This window comes from Plectrocnemia conspersa, unplaced genomic scaffold (genome assembly GCF_051122295.1).
Source record: "Plectrocnemia conspersa isolate PC_06_02 unplaced genomic scaffold, ASM5112229v1 ptg000010l, whole genome shotgun sequence".
Classification (NCBI taxonomy): Eukaryota; Metazoa; Arthropoda; class Insecta; order Trichoptera; family Polycentropodidae; genus Plectrocnemia; species Plectrocnemia conspersa.
The window spans coordinates 23,315,605-23,335,083 of record NW_028277174.1 but is presented as its reverse complement, the minus strand read 5'-3'; the positions used below and the strand labels follow the sequence as shown (position 1 = coordinate 23,335,083).

General features: G+C 31.4%; 1 protein-coding gene across 8 annotated transcripts; it reads right to left on the bottom strand.

Annotated features, from left to right (window-relative positions):
* Nucleotides 1-3,071: 3,071 nt before the first annotated feature.
* Nucleotides 3,072-18,727, bottom strand: Rfx (regulatory transcription factor Rfx). Of its 8 annotated transcripts, none has more exons than XM_088194169.1 (13): nucleotides 18,408-18,587; nucleotides 12,495-12,814; nucleotides 12,289-12,412; nucleotides 7,554-7,638; nucleotides 7,269-7,485; nucleotides 6,209-6,310; nucleotides 5,141-5,322; nucleotides 4,846-5,071; nucleotides 4,515-4,762; nucleotides 4,280-4,437; nucleotides 3,794-4,214; nucleotides 3,566-3,719; nucleotides 3,072-3,480 (listed from the first exon to the last, which is right to left on the bottom strand). In XM_088194169.1, exons 2-13 carry the CDS (start codon nucleotides 12,696-12,698, stop codon nucleotides 3,352-3,354), a joined length of 2,250 nt encoding a protein of 749 aa, XP_088050295.1. In that variant the 5' UTR covers nucleotides 12,699-12,814; nucleotides 18,408-18,587; the 3' UTR covers nucleotides 3,072-3,351. The 8 variants fall into 8 exon arrangements, with proteins under 8 accessions (XP_088050295.1, XP_088050297.1, XP_088050298.1 ...); XM_088194168.1 differs by having other exon boundaries at nucleotides 3,210-3,483; XM_088194170.1 differs by having other exon boundaries at nucleotides 3,210-3,483; nucleotides 6,224-6,310.
* Between the last annotated feature and the right edge of the window lie 752 nt (nucleotides 18,728-19,479).

Here is a 19,479-nt window from a genome sequence, read left to right as displayed (position 1 = left end):
ACCATTATCTCTATAATACGTACCACGCTTTATCATATCTGCAAGAATCTCAACTAATTCACAAAGAAGATCTTGACAAACGTATGTACTTGAATTATTTTTGTAGTCGTTTTAAATATTGATTGGATTGGCAAGGTTAGTCTAATTTAGACATGCTGGAAGATATGTTACACTACGTTCTTATAATTTAGGGTTGTGAATTTGGATATCCTTATGTTAAAGACAAGATTAGTAAAGTCTGGCGCTGTGAAAACAAAAAGAAAGTATGTAAAGGTAGTGTGAACAAGCGTTAGTGATGGATTGTTTATTTCTGAAAAACATGAACACAGCAGATTTGGAAATGCAGCCAGAGTAATAACGCAAAGAGTTAGTACAGCAGCCAAAATATTAGCATATACGACAATGAGCAACCCATTACAAATCAGAACTCTAATTCTATAAAATGTTTCTTCAGCAGAAAGAATACTTCCAATACTTTTATATTGCTAATTTAAATTGTCTTCAAACTTCGTGTATAAAAGGCATTATGATGCATTGAAAAAACCTGCCAAATCATGATGGTAAGATTTGTAATAAATAAATACATAATTAAAAATTTAAATATCCTGTCCTTATTGTACATATGAATAATATGAACTTGTTATTCTTGGTTTAATTAGTTTTTATTGATTAACTCATAATATATGACAAACTTTGATAAGTTTATTAATAAAGAATAAAACAACACAACTGGTATAAACACATGACTAGTTTATTACGCCATAAATCTTCATAAATACAGTTTTGTTGAACTTATGATGCAACAATACAATTACAAACATGTACAAAACATTTCATACAAAGATATCTGGCTGGACGTACATATGTTAGGATGTCAAAGATTCAATTAAATAAAATATGCACAACCACATACGTAGTAATAGTGAACCTAAAGCAAAAGTACATATTTTACGTGTGCACAATTACTCACAAACATAACCAAAGTTCCGATTTTGAATGACTTAATCATAAAATGAGAATTAGGGGATCATGTGATCGACATCGGAATAAAGTATCCATCCACAAAGTAATAGGACATTATTCACTGAACATCGAAAGCGCAACACTTATTTAACGATTAAAATCTTAGACGAAATATGCGACTAACAAATTAGTACTCGGTCGTCCGCGATGTACACATTTAAAACACATATTTCGAAATACACATTTAAACATGAATGAATGACTTTTTGCCTTTACATTAAAGGTGAAAACCTGTATATCTCATTTTACATTTAATAATCGAAACGGTTACAATAAATTAACATCAACTGTACACATCTTAAAGTTTAAAACGGTACCGTTTACTTCTTAACAAGCTCGTTATCGCACCATCGATACAACATGAAATTATAAATATAAATATATACCACATAATAATGAGGACTATTTAAAAAGTAAAGGCAATTTGAAAATACGTATAACTAGCAATAAAGTTGGAAAAAAAACTCGAGCATAAGTCCAATGCAATACAACAGTTAATAATAATTCACACACTTAATATTCAGTATGCAACAAGCCTGGAAAATCAGTGATTTTTTTTGTAAATTATTTACGATAATATAGAGCTTCAATCAATAATGCCTCTAGCAGATTATTAATTATGAGCTGCGACATTAAATCAGTAAATCACCTTTACTTTTCGATTTACTTTGGTAATTGAACCCATATGGGAAACAAGAGTACTATTTATATCAAGCAAATAATTTAATCCATTTTAATGACAAAAAATAGAAATAAGAAATACCAATAAAATAAAAGTAAGGTATATTTCTTTCAGCAATAATATTCCACACAAAAGTTAAATTACAATTTCTTTTTATATGCAATGTCTCAAAAATGATAAAATTGGCAATCTACGGTTATATCGTCGAGTGCTATTACTTCTACTGTCGTCTGTGAAAAAAATGGCTATATTATATAGTATATTCAAAGTCAATTGCGTAAGCTGATATATCGACAAAACGTACGAGACAATTCATGAATATCAGCCTACAAAACGGCACGTATGGTATCCTATATTTTATAATACATCGTAGAAACAGGAACATTTAATACGTCACACATCTCCAACAGTATAAAACTCATTAAATAAAAATCATTGTGTATTAAACGTAGATCCGTTAAACATTATTTTATGAAAGCTCGTTATTTCGTTATTTACTTTTTTAGTAATGTTTAAAAAAATATATTATGTATCTTTCAGATATATATATCTTTTTGTTTTGATTAAACCTTATCTTCATTATATACGTAAATATAGATATATATAATATATACAATCATCAGAATAAAAAATATATTATAATTAAATACTCTACATATTATGCTTGGACATTCTCAATACGACTCAACGTGCAATATTATCATAACTAAATAAATAAACTTTAAATCATTACAAGCTTAAATATTCTTTGGAACTCTTGCTAAAATTTAAATTATTTATTACTAACTCATTATGTTCTTAAATTTAATATAATGACAAAACAGATAAAATTGAAATTATAACAACATATAGACATTTGATGACTTTACAAGCTGTACTAGAAAAACGAAAATAAATAAAATACATATATATATGATTTAAAGTACAATCTTTTCAATATATGTATTATATATACACATTTATATTTATATTAAAAACAATCTGAAACATTCAATCATTCCGTATTCAATTAATATGTTTAATTTAATATAAATATATTTAATGTATGTTTAGCACTATAATTTATTAAAAGAAAACAAGTTTCACAAATAACATTCAATATACACTTAATATATACCACTGACCAGAATAAAATAATGAAGTTAAACTAATACATATATAATACAATTAATTAAGTTAACATCTGAACTTAATACAACATTTGTGCTTTAGTTTAAGAATTATGTTTGTAAACGGTATGTATGTACTTAATAATTAGACGTTAAGATAATCATATCAACCTCAATCGAATATCAACATTGAACATGTATTTGCATTTTTTTTTCAATTCTATACGTTTAATATAAAATCTATTTTTATATATAAATTTTTCATTTTTTAAAATAGGCGTGTGTATATATATATAAATATACATATAAATGTATATATAGTGTTATGTATATATCCTTTTCACAAAAAGTAATCAATTATCAATTAATGGTCGGAATATTACAATCAGTATAAATTAAACTCTGTTGAGATGATCTCGCAAATATATTTTGCATCTCAGACTAGGCATTCTCTGTGTGTGATATGGCAAAACGGCTCTTACGCAGTGTCGTGTACAAGGGTAAATTAATATGTACGTGTCAAAGGTATTCAAACCACTAGCTTATCTTAATCTTTTTCAGGGGAGACGGCGATTCAGTCTTGACCGGCATGTTCAGTATCATTTCCTTTATGTCCATGCCTTCCTCTTCATCGTCGTCGTCTTCGCCAGTTCCGTTGATAGAATCCTTCTAACGGCAAAGGGAAATACTGCATAAGTCAGTTGTGATAATTTTTATTGAAGGGATAAATCAATCAATAATTATAACAAACCTCAGCCATGACCTGAATAGGGGCGCTACCCTGATGAGCCGCCACTTGGTGTTCGATAAGATAGAACATGTATTCATCATACAACAATCTGATTAGATGGAACGATCCGAAAGAAGCCGCTGATCGCAATGTTAAATCGCGAATCACCATTGAGCTGTAATGATTGTATCAATAAAATATTGAGTATATAGATATCAGGTATATATCCGATATACAAAAAACACTTGCCTATAAAAGCTCCATTTAAGTAAGAATTGACGTGCGTAGTGAGCGTAATGAGGCGAATTTTCATGAGGGCGTAGAGCTCGCCTGACAGCTGCCTCCAGCCATCCGGCCCACTGCTCCAGAGAAGCTTGACGCTGCAGAGTCCGCTTAAAATCGGCTTCCAAAGCAGTCACAGTGCTGACGGGACACTGACACACCCAAGAAGCTTGCTCTTGAACGTTATGAAAATCGACTCTGTTCAGATCAGCGAGCATCTGATGGATTTGCTGAGAATTATGCAAGACCGCTCGGGCGGCTTGAGCCAGATGGTTCAAGGACGTGTAACGGCGCAGAGACTGAGCCATAGCTGCCGCGGGCGCCGTTTTTGCACGTATCATGCCAGCTGGACACCCGTTCATGGCACCGACCAACCAAGATTCCAATCCTGATTATACAAACAAGATTAATCATCATCATCAATTTGTAATTAATTTAATTTCTGAAGAATACCTTTAGCAAAGTTGCGAATTGCTTGAGTAAGCGGCGATGGTATTGGACGTAAAACATCAGGCAGTAAGACTTGAACGAGCTTCTGATAGAAAGCGACGTCGACGGCGCGAACCCATTCTTGGACTTCGACCATTCCGCACAATTGATATAATTTTGTCCTGTTTATCCATAGATACACATATTAGTATATGTATATTATTAGGAACATAAGAAATGATATAAATTAAGAACCCACTTTGATAGATACTTTTCTTCTTCGCATTCATCCGAATCGTTGTTGTTATTCTGCCGCCAAAACTCTCTCCACAACGTCTCAACAGTCGAAAGCTCCAACGATAACACAGCATCCAAAAATGCCTCACAGTGTTCGCGGTAAATAGACCTCAAAGTGTCAACGTCTTCAATAGTGCAATCGCCAGGAAGTTGCTCAGAAAATTGAATCTCGGGAAAGTTAGGAATAGCGCCATTTCCCTCACCGAGATACTAAAAATATTAATTATATATGATTAGCTGTGTTAAACTAAATACTAAAAATTCATCCAGCAAATAACAAAATAAAATAACACCTGCAGATGTTGATGCATATGCGAGTTCGGCGTAAGACTTTGCATCGAATCGCTTCTATTTTGAGATCCAGAAGTTCCGGGGCGATTGGAGAAACGATTGACGTTGCCTTTATTTCCAGAAACATTACCGATCTCACCGTTCAGATTGTCGCAATTTGTTGAAGAGTTACAGAGTGGCGATCCAGGTTTGATTCGAATTCCATAATAGTGATACTTGGAGTTACCTCTGCAAATATTAAATTCAATGTAATTTAAACTTGAACATGTAACGCACTTATGTCTTATAATTAATTACCTTGTGCCAAGTCGACGTGTACGCAATCCCATGAAAACCGATCTGATAAGTTTACCGAACGATGCAGCGTTCACAGGTTCCAGATCTCTTTGAGCACAATGACTCAGATAATAACTGTATAACGTCGAACGAGGTAGGCTAACGCCTTCAGCGTTCTCATAGTTGTCGGTTAGCCATTTTACCTGCAAATTTTTTAGGCGTATTTGTATAATATAAAAAGAAAAACATAATATGTATATAAAAAAATATGTGGGCAACTGTTCAAGTGCAAGTGTAAAAAAATCAATATTATATTATACCATAAATTCTAAGTTTTTTCTATTTGTCTATTTTGTATAATATCTAATAAAACAAATAAATGATTTTGAAGACATACAGCAGATATTTCTTATTTTGATTTATAAACTAATTCTAAAACCAATTATTAGTAATCAAAGCATATAAATATACATATGTAGGGATTAAAATATCAACATTATATTTTTAGTGTAGTACAGTAAAATTCTTCTCGTTAATTTGTAGAAGTTAAAAAGATAGATAAACATATGCAAGTTAAATATATAAACTTAGGTATAATTTTACCCGTTCATAATCACTCCACTTCGATAACTTATGTCTCAAAAGTTTTAATTAAAACTAATCCTTTGAAAAAAATATTTTAAAAATATTAAAAAAAAGTTATTAACCTTTCAAGTCATGTTACATATAAAAAGACTTTTACTGTACATATTATTTAGTTAGGTTAGCAATAAAACTACAAAAGGCATTACTAAGTTAATTTCACCCAAAAAAATCCATGCAGCTATTACTTGTAATAATAATATACTTGTTATGAAACTTTTTAAAAAAGATGTGTTAAAAGGACGATAAGAACGCTGACAAGGAAAGTATAAGCACAAGAAATATGAAATATCAAAGACCGGCTACGATCAGACGTAAACTACGTGCATTTATAAAAATTGTGAAATTGCACCAGCTGCCTCTCGTGCGTGTGTAAAAGTACACATAAAAAAATGACGGTTAATATGTAGCCGCCGTTCCTTGGGTCCGACGGCAGCTCTGACTTACTGTGAACTGACTTACAGTGGCTGGAGAATTTCGGGTGACTAGAGCTGTCGACTGCGTCCCCGACGCTTGCTCCTGCGACTCAGTCGACAAGTACGAAACCTCCTATTATGTGGCCAGATCCGTCAATGAACGAGTGAAAAAGAGAAAACCATACACGGGCGGATTAGCGAATTAGTATTCTAATACAAACATACAATATACAGCACAATTTATCGTGAACATGCTAATTAGTTGCTCTCGTCTATATAATGTTAATTAGAATTAAATGCATTACAAGAATGATAAACTTAAAAGGAACAAAATCTCCCTTCATCAGATTAACGTAGTGTTAGGGACAAAACAAAAACATAAAAAATTTTACCCCTTTCTATTGATGTATGAAATTAGGTTCATAGCAATTTTGTATTGGACGAAACAACAGTTTGAAAAGCTTTAGATGTTTTGTTATCAGTTGATGCTACACATTAAACGAAAGTTCATCCCGTGTCAATCGCTAATAAGGCAAAAGACGGCTTTAAAAGTACTTTGGAAAGAAATAAGCTAACAAAGGCAACTGCAGCGGTTACCGCACAGCAATACTACATTTTTACTAGCAACATACAAACTAACATTTCATTTTTACAAACCCCACCATAAGGAAAATATTGGTTTACTAATATAATAATAAATTAAATTATATAGGATAATAATGTAACAAGCTTTAACTAAATAAAGCGTTATACCTCTGATAAAATGAAAAACCAAATAATTTTTAAGATTAAAAAAGAAAAATAGAACAAACTATACTTTTATATATTTGTAGTAGCCATGGCATAGGATAATGCATGCTATTTCTCTCTAAATATGTTTCCCTCATTTTTAATTACTTTATACAGATATAATTATAAACAATATGTCATGGCAAGTATTTTTTTTTAATAAATTGTTAATTTTTAATACAGCTAATATTATTAAAATATGAAATGATTAATATATAAAAATTACAATATCAGCAATTATGGTAATAAAATGATTATATATTAATCATGCATTCCTAATCGTCAAAAACTAATATACTTACAGCTGCTAAAGACTGGGGAGAAGACCTATGCACTTGCGTGACTGAAACACTCGGAGACTCTTCCACGGAAGTCGACAGAAGGTAGTGATGCGTCGGAGTAGAAGTGTAAGTGCCCCATTGAGCAGAGTTATTTCCACCCGGTGTAGTATTTGCAGAACCGTTGTTACCAGTGTACACAGAGCCACTTTCACCGACGGCATACACTGGATACGTTGCCCTGTGATGTAAAAATATGATAATAAAAATAAATAATAAAATTATTAATAAAATACCCCAAGAACTTACATTTGAGCTTGACCTTGCTGAGCTTGGGTGTAAAGCTCTTGAGGCTCAACATATTGGACATGGTATCCGACCCCTCCACTGTCAGCTGCAATGCGTACATAAAAAAATATATAATAATACAAATAATTCAATCATCAAAAAAGACGATGAATAAAAACAGTAAAACAATATATATATAATATAACGAGTACTCCTTGTTATATGCATGCACGCAAATCCAAAATACAATAAAACGTCGACGTCGACGCGAGAACAAAGGGAAACGGCGGGGACGAATTGAGTTTTCCGCCGGCGGAGAGGAGAGTAGTAGTGTAACCGGGAAATGATTACGCACTTGCGGCATACTGCTGTCTATATCTTGCCATTTCCATGGATACACCCTAGGTCAGAGAGTACCGCGGCGACGGGGACGAGAAGGATAGAGTGCCGCGGCGGCGGAGAGCGGCACGCTGCCGAGGGTGAGTGTGTTTCCCGGACGACTGGCTCAATCTAACTGGCTAGCAACAAGAATCCAGAATCCCAGCGGCACGCTACCCACCCTTTGCAAAACCACCTCCCTTGGCTCTCACCACTCCCCCCCCCCCTCTCCATCAAAAGAGGTATAAATTGATTCTTTCCCGACGGCTATTTATATGTATGTACGCACTCATACATTAAATGGCATCTTAATTAGGATGCGAAAAATTTAGAATTGATTTTATGTAGCAATGCAACTAACTGCACACTTCATTTTTTTTAATAAAATCATAAACATTATAATAAAACATTAACTATCATGAATTTAATACAAGTATAAAAAGTTGTTATGTTTTTAATAAAAAATCAATACGAAATAGATACGTAGAAACAATACGAAACAGAAACGTACATACATAGTCAAGAGAAAAATTGAAATCATTAAAAATTTGGTGATAATGCATTAGGTATCATGCCCACATGTAGTTTTGGTATTTTTTACTCTGTATATGTGTATGTATGTATGTATGTATGTATATAACATAAAATATTACAAAAAATATAATATTTTAAAAATAGATATAATTTTAAAACATTTTATCAAATCTTTTAAAAACGATAATTTTATTCCTTATTTGAATACAATTTATATTTTTGTGTAGTATATTATAATGGTCTGTATTTATTAGTTTACTAATTTTATTTGATTTCGATCAGTAAATTAATTAATCGGTCAGTTATTTATATTAAATTATCAATCTTTAAATTTAACCCTTTGCTTGCCAAAATAATATATGTCGACTTTTGCTCCTTTGGTGATAATTTCCAGATCGATAGTATTCATTGAAGAGTAGGATTCTCAACTATTCGTAGTTTTAATAATTATTGGTTAATAATAATTATTTCAATTAATCATTAATTACTTTCATAATAGTTAGATTTTTTGAATTGTATATAATATACATAACACAATGCTGTGCAAACTACTGATCAGTGAGAGGGTCAAAAGGAAAATGTTTAATTTATTATCATATAATTTTTAATCAGAAACGGCCTTTTTGTTTTTTCAAATCACCAAAATTAAGATCAGCTGCGATTGAATTAATTCAGCAAAATTGATGGAACATTTTAAATACATAATTTTAACGAATTTATTGTATAAACAATAGCTAATAATGTTTGGAACGAATTTGATATACATAAAAATCAGATCCATATCAGCGTTTGTTTTGTGCGCATTTGCATATAAATTAAATAATTTGAAATAAATTAACTGCGATCGAATTATTGAACTGATTGAAATAAACTCTTTGTGTCTTGAAACAACAAATACAAATTTGCGACGCACGCCTGTTTTTGAGATAAGCGTTAAATAATAATAAAGGGTGGGCCTTTTCAACATTTTGTTTCGTTCAACAAACGAATTCTGCGAATTTCACTCATAGTAGACACCGCTGATAAACATTATATTCACAAATGTTATTCGAAGGTGTAAAAACAAAATAAAGGCGCATAAAAGATCATGGATTTTGGAACGGTACTAGTCACTCGAAAATATATTGAGAAAAAAACGACTACTTATGTTGCTCAAGTATACAAATTATTTCATTTTAAGATTTTTTCAAATTTTATTCGAGATAGTATAAACGATTACTTTGCGAATATTCGAGCAAATATTTGAATATTTATATAGACGAATAATTGTAGAAAGAATCAGATACATTCTTAATAGACTAGGATATTTGCTTCAGAGGAAAATAACATATTTTATGAACATATATAGTATATTTATTATTATTATGTATGTAATACGCTGATGAAGGCACAGTAACCAAAGGTTAAAATTTTTTTCGATAAATTAATTTATTAAAAACTGACAGAAAAACATATGAAGGGCACACGAAAAATTAGTTCATCGTCATTTCTATTTTTTACTCAGGAGAAGGAATTTACTTTTATTCTGCTTAATGGTAATACATTTCTCTATTTTTTTTTTATTAAACACTAGATTTACAGTACTCGTTAAATTGACGGGTTTCTGATTTGTATCAGACTTTCTGGGATTTTTTACGACTTTTTATATTTGAATACACTATTTTAATTTTCGAAAACTTCTGATTTTGAAAAATGTGGTCACTATATACCTATTTGTAATGACACCCATCAAATTGACAGGTTTATGCCCGCAAACCTAGTGTTAATGTATACATATAAATAATCTCGGATTTATTAAAAAAAACTGATTTTAGTAATAAATGTCGATTAGCTTTTTTTCAGTGTGCCCTTAATATTAAATTTACAGTTACTGATCATTGATAATTAATAAGTGATTAAATAACATAACCTTTTATTCTTTCCCAAACTGACTATTTATTTTTTTGCCTAATAAATTAACATATAATATTATATGTATTAAAATAGAAAAGCTATTATTATCTACTTGAAATAATAATTCTGAGCAAAAGGAATCTATGCCAAAGCATTAGTTATATACTATTATTAGTTTACTTATTTTGTAGAAATTTAGAACAACGTTTAAAACAACAAATTGATGATAAATATGTACTTGGATAAACCGAAAAAACGAATAATTATGTGAAATAATTTTGGCCCAATGTGAAAATACCATATGGCAAGATCGTAATAATTTCTATGGTTAGCTTAACATTACCGGATATATCAAAGTACAACACCCAGATGGGCTAGACATCTTTCTGGCATGGATGACTGAACACCACACAAGTGAGACATTAAACGCAATATAAAAGAAAATCGAGATTGGGATTTCTGGATAGGATCTCGTATAGACCTGATGTTTTCAACTTTGGGTGCGACGGAAAGGGAAGAAATTATCAATCATTTGGAGATCTAAAGATTTCAAAAAAATGAATTCGAATTCAAGAACGAATTCCTATTCCTGCAATTTGCATGAAAATGATAGAGCTCTTGAAATACAACTTGAAAGTGAAAAGTATGTATCTTCATTCAATTTGAATTTGGTTCTTTTTTGTCAAGCAAGGAATAGCCTAAATCCACAGATATGCAAGTTTCACATTTTCTACAAAATCAATAATAAGAAGTATGACAATGAATTGAAATTTATTTTATTGAAAATTTTTTGCTAATTTCTCAATCTATATTTTGATTTTATGTGCAGTTAAAAGCTAATGTTTTTTAGTTGAATTTGTTTATCCGCACTAATATATGTGGTTAAAAAATACAAATTTAATAATACTATTGTAGGAGGTGCAAACAATAATCAAATATTTCCTAGGGATACAGGGAATAAAATAAATTGGCAGCCCAAAAAAGTTGTTAATTAAAAAAACGAAATTAATGCATCTGTAAATAAGTTTTAATTAAAATGTTATATGTGAACTTTCTTATGAATCAATAACATTTTTGCTAACTGACTCAAGATATTGTTATTATTATTTTTTACTAAGCATTTATATAATAAACACAATATCCAGACATTCAATTTATGCTAAAAGATATGATAGACAATAGCAAAAAATAAAAAAAACACAGTACAACTAAAATATGACATAAATACACTGTTATTAGTAGTATTTTTAATAATATAATATAAAACTAGAGATAAAAATATAACAAATGATCATACAAACATGCATAAACTGCATTTTCCTTTGATAAAATCATATTGCAAAATCCAATAAAGAGAAAACAGCATAAAAGATTGCATTGTCGCTGCTGCCGTTGGACAGAGATAAGCCTTTCCGACAAACGCTCCCTTCGATTTGGTACTTTGAAGATGACGGGGGGGCGGAGCGATCAAATATCAACCCTAAATAGCAACTCAGGTGAAAAAATCCTTTATTAATGAAATGTGACAGAGCACCCTCCGATATACAGGTGGGTTTGCCTTTTATTACCTACTGTCGAAAGAGATCTAACATACAATAGAATGCACATGTAGGGATTCGCTCATTGTGTTCATTCATAATGATGCACGTACACTTATAATAAAAATAAAATCCTATAAGCGTAAAATCAAAACATTTAAACCATCACATAGGTTTTATTTCGTGGTGTGGCCTTACCTACTGGGTTAACGGTCGTGAGGGACGTATAAGAACGGGCAACGGTTCCTTTGCAGCATGAAAAAGCACACATGTGATCCTCAAAATCCAAGCATCCCTTATATATTACGATACATTTTATATGCAATATATTTCCTTTGACACTCACACATCACCATCTTTTACGTTGAAAGGAGGTGCTCGAAAGTATGTGCCGAGTGTGCGTGTACTCTTACCCGTTACGGCGATGAAATGTTGTCCTTCAGCTTGAACCACCACTTGCTCGCCCCTGGGGCTACTGCGTCCGGAGTCCGTTCTCAAGCTTCTGACGTCCAACACGGTTACTCCATTAGCGGAAACCTGAATTTAATTTAATTGAAGAACAATTTAGAAATTTGTGCAATAGTCAAGTGCCACTAATCAGACTATTATGCATTATTACCTGTTGAATGGCTCGCTGCAGCTCGACGGAATCAGCATTCGCCGGTATAACGATAACATCCCTCGACACGTGCTGATCCGACTTCATGTCGTGTGGATCGTCCGGATTCCTGTTATCGCCGTCATCCTCCTCGACGTTGATGGAGAGCTCGTCCAGCTGAGTTCTCGAGTTGTTGTAGGCCTGAGCCGCTAATCGAGCCGACATAGCGCCGTCAAGCTTGATCGGAATGAGAGGCAGGTCGGCCTTCGCCTTGATGTAGATGTTCGTCGACTCGGAAGCGGCTTTGCTGATGATTATTTCATCGGTCGGACAGTCGAAGTCTGCGGAATAAAAATAAGATCAGCGTCCGCAGTATCTATAGCAACATCTAAGCGGGGTGAGAGTAAGAGACAGATTTATTGCTATGGATACAAATCCCTTGCAGCACAGATGGTATATTATATATTTATATACATATAATATTGAACATGTAGTTTATATCCAAAGCGTCAGTAAACAATCGCGATAAAATAATCAATTAAAAACCGACAATATAAAATAGGTAACACATTCACGATTTAACTTACTCTCCAAATAGAAAACGTTTTCTAGACCCATTTTAAACGTAGGAAATCAAAGGATCGGCTTAGCAGCTTGTGCAATCAGAGTAACCAACTGATATCTTCCATTATCTCGCCAACGACAACACAGGTAGCGAAGCTCGTGCGCTTTATTGATCAAATAATCTTCCGATTAGTGCTGCATTTATTCCACCGCCGGGAAAAAGCATTCACAACTGACACAGGTAGGGGAATAAAATAACGTCGCGGGTGAAAACTATAGGACAGGGATGTAATATGGGATAAGAATGTTTTTTTATAAATATTTAATTATTTTAATAGAGGTATTAGAAGAAAAAAAACAATTGAAATATAAAAGTAATTCAAAACAATTGTCCTGAAAAATTATGAGAAAATTTTACTTTTGAAAAAAACATGTTTTAACAATGAGTATTAATGTGCTAATAAAGTATCAATGAAAATGTTTAAAAGAAAACTATTAATTAACGAAAATTTAAACTCATTCATAGTTATATCTATTGATATAGTTATAAATATATCAATAGATATATTTTTTACTTATTAGAAAAATAATAAGTCTTCAATCTAATAATAATATTACCTTACATGACTGACTACTCAACATGAATAATTAAAAACGTAAAGAAATCAAGTGGTATAATAAAACTAATCACCTTGTATAATTGAAAAATATGGTTGAAAAGTTTTTGCAAAATCGCAGACAGAATTTTTTTTAACAAATATAGATATATACATATATACTATATCGTAAAACTTATTAATGGATCAGATTTTTATAATATATGGTCAGCAATATTTTGACAGTATTATGCATAATGAAATAAATATAAAATATTTTCATTAAATTGAGTTACTGACTGTTTACTGAACATGTTCTAATAATATTACTGTCCGTTTTGTTACAGTACCACATTATTACATACATATTTACAATACCATTCGAAATATTATGTGGCGACCGTTCGCCAAACAACGTTTTACAGAACCACATTAAATTTAATGTGTGCCCAAAAATTAAATTTTTGCATTGAATTTTTATGGAGCTATTTTGTTTCATAAATAACAATGCACATTAACTGTTTTTTATATGACAAAAATATAAAAAATACCTTTAAATAATTGCTGATTTTTGAACAACTGATCATTTATTAAAACTACTGACAGCTTAATTAAATTACTAACTCAATAAATTCAGGCCATTCAAGTTGTTGCCAAAACAAAAATTTGACAAATCAAATATCTCTTGTTTGCGTTTTGTATGCTGTCGCAAAAATCAGTAGCAATTTATTGCAGAAATCAAGGCTTATTTAAGGATCAATAAAAAAAAATTATACTTGATACATTAACGTTTTGAACTTAATTTCGATTCTACATGTGTGTAAATTATTTTTCAAATGAATTAATTTATTTAATTTCAGGATGTTTCTAAGAAAAAAATTTTTGCTTATGCTTCATTAAAAAATCTTGAACATAGTTTAAGTTATCACATTTAAATGTACTCCTAATTTTAAATATTTTATTAAAATTAGCTATACATTTCATATGCAAATAGTACATCGTGATCTATTTGTTTTGTTCTTTCCTATTTTTTTTATAAGAATAAAATAAGTTAATTATCATTTTTTATATATGCATGAGTACTTTTCAAAAAATAATATATTTAACAAATAAAAAAAATATTATAATAATCCGACCAATTTAATAACTATGGAAAAAAACGAAATGGCAAAATACAATACACCCCTGGCAACACAACAAAATATTATCAGTTACAACCACTCCCCCCCTTTTATATTGTTGCTAAGAGGGTGGAAGTTTAATCTGCATAATATTAGGGTTACACAATATACAGGTACACGTCAATATGCACCTGGTGTCCGCCATTTGTTTGATGTATCCCTTCAATTAATACGCTTGAGATCACATACAGGTGGCAGTGGGCAGCTTACTTTGTTTTTGCCATACACACACACACAAAGGGAAAAAGCACAAAGCCATATTTTCTGCATTAAATCAAATCAACGTAGTATCAATTAAGACAATAACTAGGAATGCTTCAGTAGCGAATCAGGATGAGTCACGTCGTCTGAGGTACTTCTATACATGCATGCTCTCCTGCTTTTCGGCGGCGGAGCCTGGCACTGAGCGGTACCAATAAAAATGACACCCCTCGAATATAAAAGATCCAATGTTACGTTGTGGTAAATCAGTTCAATATAATAAATGTAAAACATTTATTCAGAAGCATTGTCGATTTAAGCTTACGAGTCACAGTCGTTACACTTTATTCAGAGGAGAGATTTCTAAACAAGCTACAGTAAGAACTGACACTTTTATTATTAAATTAAAATGATGTATTATATATGTTTACATGTGTTAAATGTTTTTAAAAATACTTGCTACAACTCCATGGCCATTTATTTATGACTCATAAGGTACGATTATTAAAATTGTTTGTAAATTCAAAAATTATGAATGTTGCCTGTAAATAATAATATGGTCTATCTAAATTATTGTATAATACCAATTAATAAATGATTAGTTATATGGCAATATATTTTTTAATTTGAACTTAATACTATGTGGTAATACTATTTTATTAACTTTTAATGCTATCCCAGAATTCTGGCCAATTTTTCAATACAAAAATAACAGAATTTTCATATTAACAAGTTAAGTTATTGTTTGTAAAGTATACCAATATTAAAGATTTTTTAGCAAAATCAAGCTTTGCCATATATAAATCTACGATTCTTATTTACCTACCGGGAATGCCTTTACATAATATTCCAAGAACAGAGAATGCAAAATCTTGCTAGCATTAAAAGTAAAAAAATAGTGATTCTCATCTATATCCCGTCTAACAAAAAAGATAAGCTTTGTAGAAATGTGTTTTTGTGCAAGTAAATAACAGAATATTAAAATATGCATAGATTTAGAAGACAAAAAAATATCAAATGTGGTTTTAATGTAGTAGTCATTTATGAATACCTAAATGGGTAATTTTCTTGTACAAAAATAATATGGTATTTAAACGATAAAAGTTAAAATATTTTAATTTCAGATTATTTCGATAAAAATAATAACTATCGTTTTTGTTGTAGCTTCCAGTAACTTCTGACTATCGCAGCTGACCCCAAAAAAAATACCCTCAGTTTATTTTATTTATAAATACATATTATGAGTTTTAACGGTTTTTGAGGCTACAAAGCAGCTGCAGTTTTATTCAGATTTCAACTTTGCCTTATTTTATTAGTCAACTGATATGCCATACTGTTTCAAAATAGCGACCATTGAAAAAATTAGAAATTCATAGCTCAGTCAATAAAATCCTCGAGTTCAAAAATGTTTATAGAATAATTTAAAATCAATAAATATCTTTGCACACACAGAAACGTACCTGATTATTGTGGCCGAAATTTTCTTTTATTAAAATATTTTAGATGAAAAAAATATTTATCACTCTCTTTTTTGTTTTATATGTTACAGTGAATCTGTATTACCTACCAGTGATACTATATTTTCACTGGCGTTTCAGTGAAATCATATCCGAATACATTTTAACCGGTAGATATGAACTAAACTGTCGTTGAAACGCAATTTGACGGTTGCAAATGTCCATTTACTGTTCAAACCCAAACCCAACTTTCATTAGGTTTGGTTTAATTTATTTTAAATATTATAGTATTTGCCGAACGATATGAAGTCACAATTTTGGGAATATCTGATCATGTGGACAATGTACCGGATCATCAGTTTGTGAAGAAACACGGTTTTACTGATACTGAAAAGTAAAATTGAAATCAATTGTTTGATACGTTCTAACTGGCTAAGTTAATGAAATTATATGTATACCAGTAAAAATATTAATTCACTGTAACATATACATTTTGTATTTTTTAATCCTCTCCATTACAATTTTATTAATAAATAATCATTCCTAATTTCTTTACACATTCATACTCATAAGTAACGATTTCATTGAAAATACAGTTATATTTAATTTTTTGTTAAATATAAATAATGTTTTTTTTTATTTTTTGGCAACCATAATTTTGATGACAAAATTATTCATTTTTACGCTAAAAATATGTATAAAAATGTAAAACTCACTTGCAGTGCTTTTTTCATTGTTACATAAAAATATTAAAAAAAAGGAAAAAACCCTTTTAACGACACCCATATGTTTGATCATATTGGTGAATTGATACCCTGCCGCCATAATATTTATTTTGTCATTTTCGATAATTACTGATGTTTATTGTAATTATCAAATTTAATATGTAAGTGTATCACGGAGGAATAACTAAAATATGAACATTTTATAAGATATATTTATAGAGATATGCACATAATAAGATAACATGTACACTTGGTGTACATCACAGTATAATAAATGTTAATAATAAAAACCGTACTGCAGAAGAATTTAAAATTTATTATATAAAATAATACTTCATTTTTTGCGTAAAAATGGGTAATTTTGTCATATTAATTAGGGTTGGATATTATACTATAATATTATTAAATAGTTTTAAATCGTTTGTTTTAGGTACAATAAAGTGACCAGTCGTCCACCTCAAAAATGTTGTCCTCGAGCAAAAATGTACATAGTAACCCTTTTGTATCTCCCGTAGCATCCATGAATGAACAAAATGATCTTTTGATATTTTTAAAATCTGGTAACCTTATAAACACATGTTTTTAATTACGAATAAATGAATATTATTAAGATTTTACACATACATACATATGTATACGTATCAACAATTTTATTTACATATATTTCTCTGTTCGCAGTAATATGTTTATATTCAAAACACCACAACTAATTATTTGATATAAGATTTTTCGGGTTCAGCAGGACTACTATTAGACAGTAAGTGCACTCTACATCTGGCAATGAGATTTCGGCGAATGTATTAAATTTGATCGCAAAAGGTTAAAACAATACAACTATGTTTGATCTAATGGAAGACAAACTCAAAACACTATCTGAATTTAGAGTGGCTCAATTTCTGCATTTGAAAAGGTGGCAAAATAAAGATTTCTCTCCCACTCAGTGAATATAGCAAATATTTTTTCAAAAAATCACACTTTGGGGTACACTGCACTGTGCAAATACCATATGATAAATGAAAATGATTGTTATACATATAATAAGAATAGTGACTCCTGTCATATGTTCTCTAATTTGAGACGATTCGGATCGGGATCGAAGCGATTGACAAGTGACAGCGCACAACAAGGTCGATTCGGCGATCGATCGAGAAGGGGCGCCCGGCTGTCAGTAGCCGGTCGGGGGGCGCCGGTCGCGGCAGGGACTACTCACTCGGCTGCGGGGGCGCGCGACGGTCGGGCTCTGCTGGCGCGGGGCGAGGCGGGGCGCGGCGGGAACCCTCGCGGCTCGGCCGGTTGTTGTGCCGTTGCTAGGCCAGTCGCCAAGGCTACGGCGGCGGCCGGGCGAGCGCATGCGCAGCGCCGACCGACAGGAGCGGAGGCGAGCCCGGACAAGGTCGTCGTTTCAGTTCGTACGGCCAAATTTTCAACGATCGTCCGCCATCTTCCGACGTCCGCAAATCTGACGTTTCGCATAAGAGTTCAAATACCCGCCATTTTAGAAAATGTGCCAGGTATGGCCGTTAAAATATTGCTTATGATGAATATGCATATCATTAAATTAAAATCCATCACTATTTGCCTCTCATCTATACCAGTGTTATTAAAAATAATCTTGCATTGCAATGTGTTTTACTAAACTTTTATTTAGTGTTTGTATATAATGCAAAAAATGTTTTCGAGGGAGCTGGGAGTAGGGGATGCGGCAATAGATGAACATGCGTATCTATATGATGGAGATGCATTAATAATAATAATAGGCGTGTATGTGTATTATTTTCAAAATAAATAAAAGTAATAATCGTTGTTTTTAGTGCTATGACCATATTTATAAATTGCGCTTCATTTTGTGGTACGTGTGTACGAAATGAGAGTGGGCAAAATATTTTCGAAGTTTAAAAGTGTAATTTTCTTAAATTCAAAAAAATAAAATATATACTTATAAAATACATACGAGGCGTGAAAAAATTCCAAAAAATTTTTTTTTCCTATTCTAATTATTTATGTTTTAACTCATCTATTTTTCTCACGTTGGTGCCAAGTTCTTAGTTTTTCTAAATTTTATTACGCTAAGCGATATATTTATTTTAAAAATTAATTTCTATTAAAATTTACTTTGAAAATCGTATGAAGGTGGTGCAAATGTCAGAAAAAGTTTTTTACAAAGACCGCGAAGGCGTCGAAAATTTGGTCGTACGCGCCGAAAGTTACCAGTTGAAAGAATCCGAATGTTTTTAATATATGTACCTATAAATATAAATGTTAAAGCGTTTTAGTGAAAAATC